At 46.5% G+C, this 11573-nt stretch overlaps 1 protein-coding gene across 1 annotated transcript in view; it reads left to right on the top strand.

The window, feature by feature from the left end:
• Positions 1–11207, top strand: part of snta1 (syntrophin, alpha 1) — a 45084-nt gene extending 33877 nt beyond the window's left edge. Inside the window, exons 3-7 of the mRNA XM_048608359.1 lie at positions 195–402; positions 2835–2965; positions 4704–4903; positions 6631–6821; positions 8495–11207. Coding sequence (XP_048464316.1) covers positions 195–402; positions 2835–2965; positions 4704–4903; positions 6631–6821; positions 8495–8587 — 823 coding nt within the window. The 3' untranslated portion in view covers positions 8588–11207. The remainder of the gene's footprint in view (positions 1–194; positions 403–2834; positions 2966–4703; positions 4904–6630; positions 6822–8494) is intronic.
• Positions 11208–11573: the final 366 nt, after the last annotated feature.

Raw genomic sequence — 11573 nt, 5'->3', positions numbered from 1 at the left:
GGGGGGGTCCCCGGGGAGGAGGGTCAGTGTGTCAGTATTTACTGGGGGGTCCCCGGGGGGAGTTAACTCCCCTCTCTCCCGGGATCCTACCTGCCCTGGGGAGGTGCTGCTGTATCCTGTGGTGCTCTGTCTCTGGGTGGTTGTGTGTGAATGATTCTATGTGTCTCAGTGTGTCCCTGTCTCTCCTGCTTTAGGTACATTGACCTCTCGTCTGCTGATGGAAAGTCCTCTGTGTCTCTGCGGCTGAAGGACAGTGCCACTGCTCAGTCCTGGTTCAGTGCCCTTCACGGTAATGCCAGTGCCCTCCTGCCCATGGTGAAAGCTGAGATTAGAGCCTTGGCTGGTAACTCGGGCATAGCTGGCAGTAAAGAAATTAAACACGTGGGCTGGCTGACAGAGCAGGTAAATTCCCTTTATCTTCCACCATACTGATCAGAGTGTGGAATAAAAACCAACACACTGTAGTGCCAGTCACCATCAATTTCCTGACGAATCAGGAGCAGACCATTCGGCCCTTTGGTCCCATCCATGCTGGTGTAATTACTCTACCTCCCTGCCTACTCCCATTACCCTTCACCTCCCCCTCCACTTGCTTATAAATAACCTCCCCACCTCCGTCAGCCATCACGTTTTGAGAAAAAGAATTCCAAGACTCACTACCTCCTTATTTCTGCCTTAATCTTAAACTGTCACCCCAGTTCCAGATTTTCCCATAAGAAGAACTATTCCTTTTCACAATGACCTTGTCAGGTCCCCTCAGGATGTTTCAATCAAGCTACCTGTTTCTCTCCTATACTTCAGCAGGTACAAGCCCAGACTGTCCAACATTCCTGATGTGATCCTATAATTTCTCATAAGTTCCTTAGATAACACCTCTAATGTCATCGAACACTCCACAGCATTATTCACAAACTAAACTTAACATGAAGATACAAGTGATATCAGGACAGATGACTGAAGCTATTTGTCTGACCAACATTTGGTTTTTTTGATCTAATACCTCCTTCTATTTCCCGGGGACAATGAACACACCCTGTGCAAGCAGCTGGATGATGATTTGCTCAGTTACATAGAAATACAAGCTGTGTAAATCCATAAGCAGTACGAAAACACAGGCTGTGCAAATTTACAAGCTGCTTCAAAGCAAGAGGTTGCTGAAATCTTGCTGTGTTAAAGATCCTAGAGATTGCTCATGTTTAGGTTGAGATGGTGGTGCAGTGGAATTGTCACTGCTCGGTAATCCATAGACCCAGGCTAATGCTCTCAAAATACTGATTTCAGATCCCACTCTAGTATTTGGTGGTTAGTAGTTAAATTCAATTGTTAAATCTGAAATATAAAGCTAGTCAGCAGTGATGTCATCGATTGTAGTCAAATTCTAACGCCCTTTAGGCAAGAAATCAGCTTTACTTGCCCAGTCTGGCCTATGTGTAACTCTCTCCAATACTCAGTTCAAGGACAGTTAGAGATGGGCAACAAATTTCTGGCTTTTTCACTGAGTGAAAAGACCACAGTTTTACCCTGTCGTCACACATCATTTAAGGGAGGTTTGTCAACTGGTTAATTTTTAGATTATTGTTATTGACCTGTTGCTGGTGAGATCAGTAATTGTCGCCCATCCCCAGTTGTCTTTGAGAGTCACATGTGGGCCTGTAGTTACGTGTAGGTCAGACTTGGGAAGACCCTAAGACCAGGTAGGCTTTTACAACAAATGCTGATCATTTCAAGGTCAGTGATACTGAGTGGTAGCTTTCAATTCCACATTTATAAACTCATTCAATTTAAACCTCACCATCTGCCTCATGGTGTTTGAACTCACATATCATTAGTGTCTGAATTACAATCCAATAACATTATGCCCTAGCCCCCTCTCCCTCTCTCTCTCCTGCCTTTCTTCCTTTTGTACTCTCTCTGTCTGTCTCTCTCCCTCTCCCTCTCTCTGTCTTTCTGTTGTTGTCCCTCCCTTTCTCTCTGCCCCTCTTACCCTCTGTTTCTCTCTCTCACCCTCTGTTTCTCTCTCTCACCCTCTGTCGCTGTCACCCTCTGTCACTCTCTCTCTCTCATTCTCTCTCTCTGTTTCCCTCTCTTTCTCTCCCCTCCACCCATCCCCACTCTCTCTCTCTCTTTCTCCCTCTCTCTCGCTCTTTCTCTCTCTGTCTCCCTACCCCCCACTCTCTCTCTCTCTTTGTCTCCCTCCCTTGCTGTCTGTCTGTGTCTGTCTCTGCCTCTCCCTGTCTCTCTCTGTTGTGCTCTGTGTCCCTCTCTGTTCCTCCCCGCAGCACCCCCCCTACCTCCATTACACTCTGAGGAATGTTGGGGTCCTGCTGCATGTTGATCCAGGTTTCAGTCCTGGAACCTCCTGTCTCCCCTGGGGAGGCTGCCCAGGAGCATCCGTCTCCCTGTGCGGGGGGGAATGCTGTCTGAACAACCATCTCCTCAATGTGGTCTTGCACCTACCCCCTACACTGTCTGTGCACACCCTCCCCCCGCCACGCTGTCTGTGCACACCCTCCCTCCCCCACACTGTCTGTGCCCCCCCCCCCCCCCCCACCCTGTCTGCCCCCCCCCCCCCTCCACACTGTCTGTGCATACCCCCATCTCTCCTATCCTGGTCTCTCCTGCCCCACCCTCCAGTGTCTCCTGATCCCAGTCCCTCCTGCCCTGGCGTCCACCGTCTCTCCTCCCGCACACCCCACCCCCCATCCCGCCCATTGCTGGTCTCTCCTGCACACCCCCATTCTCCCAGTTTCTCCTGCCCCTGGTCAGTTCCCCCTCTCCCAGCCCCCCGTCTGTTCCACATTCCCCTGAGCTGTCTTGTGTCTGGTTTCCTGCAGGTACCAGGTGATGTGGAAAAGCCGGTCCTCGCCATTCTCACTGAGAAGGACTTGCTGCTGTACAACAGTTTACCACAAACCAGAGAGAGTCTGAACAGCCCCAGCTCCAGGCACCCCCTCATTGCAACCAGGTCAGCAACTGCACTGCCTCCTGCAGCCTCCTGTTTGTAACTGCAGACTGAATGTTATTCCGGCCACGAGGCTGTTTTGGTAAAAGTCAGATGTAGTTTTATTTCCCACCCCTTGAGAAGTTGGGGAGCCCTGTGATTGGTGCATGGAGTGGCTTGTTAGACCCTTCACAGGGGAGTTAAGAGTCAACCACATTGCTGTGGGTCTGGAGTCACATGTAGGCCAGACCAGGTAAGGATGGCAGTTTCCTTTCCTAAAGGGCATTAGTGAACCAGGTGGGGTTTTACTACAAACTGACAATTTCATGGTCACTTTTACAGAGGTTAGAATTCATTTCTATAGTTTTAGAATTGAGTTCAAATTCCCAACAGTTCCATGGGATTTGATCTCACTCCCCTTACTTGCTGTTGTCCAGTAACACTGGACCAGTAACCTCTCTACTCTGACACTGGACCAGTAACCTCTCCACTGTGTCACTGGGCCAGTAACCTCTCCACAGTGTCACCGGGCCAGTAACCTCTCCCCTGTGACACTGGACCAGTAACCTCTCCACTGTGTCACTGGGCCAGTAACCTCTCCACAGTGTCACCAGGCCAGTAACCTCTCCCCTGTGACACTGGTCCAGTAACGTCTCCACTCTAACTGGGCCAGTAACCGCTCCACGCTGACACTGGTCCAGTAACCTCTGCACTCTAACTGGTTCAGTAACCTCTCCAAACTGGTCTAGTAACCGCTCCACTGTGACACTGGATCAGTAACATTTCTGCTCTGATCCAAATAGAGAGGTGATGGGCCTCCCAACGACTGTTTCTCAGCTGATTCCATATTATTCCTGTGGAGATTCTCACCATTTGTCATGTTCTTCCTGAAAAGACCTTGGTGAAACAGTAGAAATTTTATATCAGAGTCTTTATCCAGAGGCTTTTTTGGAGCTTTGTGAAGATATCCGACTGAGGAACAGCAGCAGAGCTGTGGAATCAGTTTTGGTATCCAAACAGCAGCAGATACACTGAGACAAATGATGCCCTATTGAATGGAAAGGTGTAGAGTAACAAGTGGGGAAATTGGTAAAGCTGTTCCCATTGTAGGAAGGATTGAGAGCAAAAGGACTGTCTCATTGCAAGAGGACTCTCTCATTGGAAAAGCAATGGCACCATGAAGAAGAAGCTTCTCCCCATTAGTGAGAACGGCTGTCTAGCAAGGGTGTGATGGGTGAAAGGGTGTGACAGGTGAAAGGGTGTGATGGGTGAAGGGGACTTGGCAAGAGTTGAGAGACAGGTGGCACAGTTTTGACTGAGCTCAGGATCGAGGAGAGGTGGATGATGGGAGAGCAATGGAGTAGTCAAGTGTGAAGGTGATAACGCTGTAGATGATGGCTTCAGCAGCAGATTGGCTGAGGCAGGGTAAGAGTCTGCTAATCTTTTGATGGTGACATAAGTGGTCTAAGACAACACCAGGTTTCCTGGAAACTGGAATTCTAATGGTCTGTTCCAGGGACTCTTCTCCCTCTGAATTCTGCACTCATCATAGTATCGTATGTTTCCCTCTGGTCAATATCACCCAACTCGATATTATCGAAACATGATCCAATCAAGTTCCGGAACCAATTTTCCCTTCGCTGCGTGTGTTTTGCTTTCAGTTGATACAGGAAGGTTGATGCACACCGCATGTGGGATCAGTTTAGGATTGGATTTGAGGTCAGATGGAAAGGGTTAAGGTGGTCCATGTTCTGTATTTCAGGTTGGTTCACTCGGGTCCTGCCAAGGGCTCCCTGTTGGCTGACTCCTCAGAGCTGTCCTTTGTCCTGAGGGCTGGTACTCCACATGGCGTGGAGACCCACCTGTTCTGTGCAGAGATCCAGCTGGACCTGTCAGTGTGGACATGCCTTCTGGTCAATGGTTGTCACAGTGCGGCCGAGCTAATCCAGGAGGTCGTCACAGGTGAGTGGTCTCTCCTCTGAGAGGGAGCATGTTATAGACACCCCAGCCAGGGAGAAACATCCTATATGACCATAAAACATAGGAGCAGGCCATTCAGCCCAACAAATCTGTTCTGCTGTTCAATGAGATCGTGGTTGATCTGATCATCCTCAACTCCATATTCCTGCCTTTCCCCCGTAAACCTCAATTCCCTTCCTGATTAAAAATCTGTCTATCTCAGCTTTGAATATACTTTGTGACCGCTAGCTGTAGGTTAAAGTCCTGCATTCTGTGTAGAAGTTCTGCCAAATCTGTCTGTATGCTAATATTTATATGTTTTGTGTCTTTTAGAGAAATATTCTGTTTTTCCTTTTCTGGTGATCAAACAGAATTGGTTTGCACTTCTCCACATTTACACTCCATCTGTCAGGCAGAACCAGAAACTAGGAGCAGGAGGAGGCCATTCTGCCTGCTCCACCATTCAATATGATTGTGGCAGATCATCCTACTCAGTGCCCTGAGACTGTTCTGAATGGAGAGTCAGGATTGCTGTCCTAGTTCTTGCGTCGTTCTTGAATTCACATCAGTTCAGGATATGGAGAGGGAAGCAAACCTGCCCCAAGTTGCCTCCAATTTCTCTTTGCCATCCAAAACAAACTCTTAAGGAATAACATCGCGTTGAGTCATAGCCATCGGCCCATCAGCATAAGATTTAGTAGCAGAATTAGGCCATTCAGCTTATCAAGTCTGCTCTGCCAATGGATCATGGCTAATATGTTTCTCAACCCCGTTCTCCTGCCTTCTTCCCTTAACCTTTGATCCCCTTACTAATCACGACCCTATGTATCTCTGCCTGCACCGGTGATCAATCTCCTTTCTACTCTAGTCTCATTTCCTAGCACTTGGCCTGTAGTCTTGTTGCTATGGTGTTTTAAGTGTCCATCTAAATAATTCTTCAATGTCTCTAGATATCCTGCCTCTTACAGCCTTTTCCAAACTTCCCACTCCCGGCCTTAAACCGTTCCCCATGGTTACTGCCCCTCTACAAAAGGGAGGCATTTCTCCCTGTCTGCCCTGTCTATGCTCCTCAGAATGTTATACATCACAGCCAGATCCCCCTTCAGGCCACTATTCTTGAATAAGAACATAAGAAATAGGAGCAGGAGTAGGCCATCTGGCCCATTGAGCCTGCTCTGCCATTCAGTAAGGTCATGGCTGATCTTTTCATGGATTCACCTGTCCGCTCACCAGTGGGTGATGAAAACAGCCCCAGCCTGTCTAGACTCTCTTCATCACTGAATCACCCCAGCCCAAGAACATCCTGGTGAATATCCCTCTACACCCTCTCCACCCCTCTCTCATCCTTCAGATAGTGTCATGGCCAGAAACGTGCACAGTACTCCAGCTGTGGCCTCACCAAATGTCTGTACACCTCCAGTATCACCTCCCTGCTGTTGTACTCAGTGCCTTAACTAATAAAGCCAAGTAGCCCATATACTTTCTTAACCACCTTAGATACCTGTCCTACTGCCTTCAACGATCGATGGATGTACACACCAAGATCCCTCAGGTCCTTTGTACTTCCTTGGTTTCCACCATACAACACATACTCCCCTTGCCAAGTTAGTCCCCCCCAGAAATAAATCTCGTCATACTTTTCATTTGCCACTTTTCAGCCCATCTGACCAGCCTGTCTGTATCATCGTGCAGTGATTGACACTGCTCTCAATTTCTCACCCTTTCTTCAGCGTGTATCTGGAACGGCCAGGATTGTAAACTCGCTGTGCACCTGGAAAAGGGCTTCACCATCTACCAGGACACCTCTGACATGGGCAAACGCAAGATTCTCCTCAGCCAGCCCTTCGAGAAACTTCGCATGTCGTCTGATGATGGAGTCAAAGTGCTTTTCCTGGACTTTGGGGGCCCAGAAGGGGAGATTGTGAGTACTTCCACTGCACAGAAACTATTATTGAAATGGTAGGGACAGCTTAGTGTCAATGTTTCTGTTATTGGACTCTAATTCCATAGGATGTAATCCCATATTCAAATAGTCATTTGGCAGGATAGAACTTGAGTAGCACTGAAAAAAGACAGATTTTGTCAAGAACTTTTCATTTCGCACACATCAGGACAATTAGCAAGAATCCAAGATCAAGGGAAGAAGCCAACATTCCTACTGCATGAGAAGAGAGTGCAGTTGGTTGGCAAGTGGACTGTTGGTAGTTTTTGCATTGCTCTGGATAATGCAGCAGTCAACAATGATTGACAGCTAACTGCCAAACTTTGTTTAGATTTCAAACCAGGCAGGTTCACTCTAATTGGTGCCAACATCTTTCAACAGTGTTAAATTGAGTTCCACCAAAAGGACACCACACAGTTCCACTGCTCAAGTTACGTTTAAAAACAACAACGTGACAAGTTTTCACAAACAAAACATCTCTAGTCGGTACATAACCAAATAGCACCCTTCTCTCATGCAGTATGAATGTTGTTTTCCCTTTGAATTGGTTTTCTTGTGAAATGTCATGATGAGTGCATGGCGGCTCAGTGGTTAGCACTGCTGCATCACAGTGCCAAGGACCCAGGTTCGATACCACCCTTGGATGACTTTCTGTGTGGAGTTTGCACATTCTCCCTGTGTCTGCGTGGATTTCCTCTGGGTGCTCCGGTTTCCTCCCACAGTCCAAAGATGTGCAGGCTAGGTGGATTGGCCGTGCTCAATTGCCCAATAGTGTCGAGGGATGTGCAGATTAGGTAGATTAGCTGTGGGAAATATAAGGTTACTTGGATAGGACAATGGTCTGTGTCTTGCTTGGCACCAACCCGTCTAGGCCAAGCAAGACAATGGCTTGTATTAAATGATTACAGAGGGACAAACATCCAGCCAGGGTTGGGGGTTTATTGCATTGTCGGAGGGTCAGTGCTGAGGGAGCGCCGCGCTGTTGGAGGGTCAGTGCTGAGGGAGTGGGCACTGTCGGAGGCTCAGTGCTGAGGGAGTGCCGCACTGTCGGAGGAGGTGTTTACTCTTAGAGCATTAAAATGCTGTCATATTTGCTTCCTCAGCTAGATGAAAGACTTGCTTCGGCATTATTCTATGAAGAGTTCTGGGTTTCTCCACAGTGTCTTGACCAATTATTGGCACCTGGTCAACATTCTGAAAACTGGCAAACTGGTCATTGTGATGTTGCTGTATTTGGGATCTTACTGTTTGAAAATTGATTGCTGTGTTTCTTACATAACAATGATGAGTATGCTTCTTGAGTATTTAATTGGCTGTCCTGAGGTAATGAAAAGGCACTATAGAAATGCCCGTTTTTGGAGTCCTTTCCCTATTGCACTGACCACATGGATTATATTTGAGGTTTCAGTGGGGTGGCGATATAGCAGAATCTCCCCACAGGAGATTAAACAGTAAAGGTAGAGTATGTGGAAGATGTAGATAAAATGTTTGTTGATCCATTTGAGGTTCCATTCACAGAATTTGTCTTGCAAAGAAATCTTAGATCCCAGAATCTCAGTGAAATCAAATTATGTGACTGTTCTGACTCTAGGTTGGATCCCTGTTCTCTCAAATGTGTTCAGGTCAGTAATTGCATCCTTTCTGTCTTACAGCAACTCAACCTACAGTCGTGCCCCAAAACCATTGTCTTTATAATCCATTCATTCTTGTCAACAAAGGTGACTCGACTTGGCCTCCTGGCCTGACGCTAAACAGTGACGATGGATTATGAGGACGACTGGGGGAGATGGAGTGGAGATTCATTTGGATCATCTGACCAACAACGCAAGCAATGAACGCAAATTAATACTTCATTGGAAGTTGTGTTTTTAATCTGTGACAGAGTTACATTTCCCTTTTGCATATGTTGATTTACTAAGTGCCTGTTACTAAACTTCATCCCTTCAGCAGTTCCTGGCCATGCTGTGTTGGTCATTAGGTTCAGGGCATGTAAGTTAGACACTGACTGAAGTAATTCAGAGATGAAATTCCACTGCTTCTAATTTGAGAATATTTTAAAGCCTGGAAGTGGAACGCTGGGGACTCCATAGCTAAGTGACGTAGCAGCTGTTCGGTGGTGACCTTACCAGCTGGTTCGCTAATGTCCTTTAGGGAAGGAAATCTGCCATTCTCAGCTGGTCTGGCACAGCCTGGTCCGGCACGGCCTGGTCCACATGTTACTCCAGACCCACACCAATGTGGCTGACTCCTAACTGGCCTCTGAGATGATCCTAATGAGCCCCTCAATTAGATCAAAACTGTAACAAAGATTAACCAAAGCCTGCCACAGTCCCTGCAGTACACTTTTTTAAAACAACTCTTCAAATTTATCAATGTCACGCTTTCTACAACAAATAACTCTCAAGATCACGTCATGAAAATAAACTATTTCTCTGTGAATTTCTCAGGCAGAATATTTAGATTAGAGTTCAAAGAGTGTATAGAAATCCTTCAGAGTGCCATTACTTGCTTCCTTTATATATCTCCCATCAATAATTGCTGTTACTTAGTGAGGGTTTAGCTCTGGGGAATGACTGAATATTCCCAGTCTTAGGCCAAAGGAGCTTTTTGTGCCTAATCTTTCTCCATCCTGTTTCTTGAGGAGACTAATCATTAGGTGAGCTTGATAGCGATCATGAGGACTCAGTACTGGATGGGTTTTAATCCCCTCCCACACCAACAGCCTCCCACTTTCTGAATTCCTAATACATGGACACCAGAATACCTTCAGAACCTTCAATGTGTCTCTTGGATCAGTGAACTTGCTGTAGGCTGAGTCACAATGTTCCCTGACTCAGTGCCTTTGCTGCATTTGTTAGTATCAGTGCATCAAGGCCCCAATCTAATTGCTATGCCTTCCCCCAGTCTAGGTCCCAGCGTTTTTTTTTGCCACACAGAGCTTGGTAAACTGGAGACGTTGGTGCGGGTGCTTGGCTTTGGCAGGTTTCTCAAGTATCAGCTCATTGTTTGGCTCCAATCATTCTGAAGTTATGCTTCAGCCAGAGGCCAGGCTGCCCTCGCTCTTCTACAGGCCTATGATTGTTTTTCCAGTTTCTTTGATAGATTGTGTACAATGCCTTTGTTGTAGTGCCAAACACTTAGACTCCTCAATGTTGAAAGAACATTTCCTTTTATAAACACTAATTCGTTTCTCCATCAAATGAGCACTTGCAATATTACACGTGATGCCTTGTGATATTCTTTTGATGTTATGAACTTTTAAAAAATATTTTCCTACATTAGATTGTAGAGATCGGAACGAGGTATTACTGTAGCCTTGGCAAACCCTGCTGTGGGTTTACCATCCCACCATCCAAGGATCCCTGGGAGTTGGAGATCACTTTAGCTGGGTGAGATCCCAGCCTAGATCCCAGCTGGCTGATCAGGTCCCATATCATTGTGACACTCTTCATTTAATTAGCCAATTAACTCCAAATTTTTGTGAAGCAAGTTGTTTGAATTAGTGACAGATTATGACACTCCCTTTCTTTCTTCCTTGCCCCTCTCTGTTACACACTGTTTCTCTTCCTTTCACTCATCTCTCTGTTTAATTCTTTTCTATATTTCTGTACCTGTTGCCTCTCCTTCCTCTTGTTCCCCATCTTCCTCCTCCTTCCTTTGTCCCTCTCACTCCCTCGTTCCCTATCACTAGCACATAACTTATGATTCTTCCCCCCAGGTCACTGTCCTCCAATAAAGGTTCCTTGATTAATATCTTGGCCGAACATCTCAGAGCACCCAAGGATCTTGAGGTTCAGTGATCAGAGAGACACAGGTTGAAGGAGATAAACCAGAGAAGGAGATGAGAATTGACTTTTGCATAGCAAGTGTCTGTGATTTGGAACATGCATCCCAAAGGGACATTGGGCACAGATTCAGGAGGGAATTGGATAAATATTTGTAAAAGAATAAATAAAACGTCAGGATATTGGGTAAGGAGCAGGAGAATGGGACAATTTGGATGATTACTTCAAAGAGCTGGCCGAGGGATGATGGGTGGAATGGCCTGCATCTGTTGTGTAGGATTTGAAATGCGAAACTCCTGAGACTCTTCAGCCTGTAGTCTTGGGACCAGCCCTAGCAGCCAGAGCTCATCCCTGTCACTCCCAGTTTTTATACCGATTCCTAATTCACAGCCAATATTTCAGACAGTTATAATCAGACAGAACCTTATCTTATTTCCTTTGCTTCTAAGAGTTTATGTCTCACACCAATGTTTGCAGAGAAGCTTTGTATATTATATCATTATTAATTTAAAAATGAGCTTTGCTGGTTTCATTGTATATACCTTGGATGTGGAATTAAAATCAAGACATTTATAATCTGGGGGAAGCGCGGCTGTCTCATTTATTTCACTGCAAATCATTCTCACCTCAGTCACTGTGAGTGGGAAGAGGAGCTAGTCTCCTGTGGCATTGAGTCCCGGGGTTTTCTGAGCATAAACACTGTCAGCTTCACACAGTTAACCATTCATTCTCAGGTACTCCAAAAGCTGGATTTCCCACAGCTAACACTGGAAATATACACACAGCAGTAAAGATTGTTGGATAAGAAGTATGCATTGCCTTGCACCACCTTCAGCCAAACATTGTCCAAATCTACCTCAGCAGGAACGCTACACTGTCAGAGGGTCAGTACTGAGGGAGCGCCGCACTGTCGGAGGGTCAGTGCTGAGGGAACGCCGCACTGTCG

The sequence above is a fragment of the Rhincodon typus genome, chromosome 19, assembly GCF_021869965.1.
Source record: "Rhincodon typus isolate 14 chromosome 19, sRhiTyp1.1, whole genome shotgun sequence".
NCBI classification, from domain to species: Eukaryota; Metazoa; Chordata; class Chondrichthyes; order Orectolobiformes; family Rhincodontidae; genus Rhincodon; species Rhincodon typus.
Note: the sequence above shows the minus strand (reverse complement) of the source record. Positions and strands in the feature narration are given on the sequence as shown.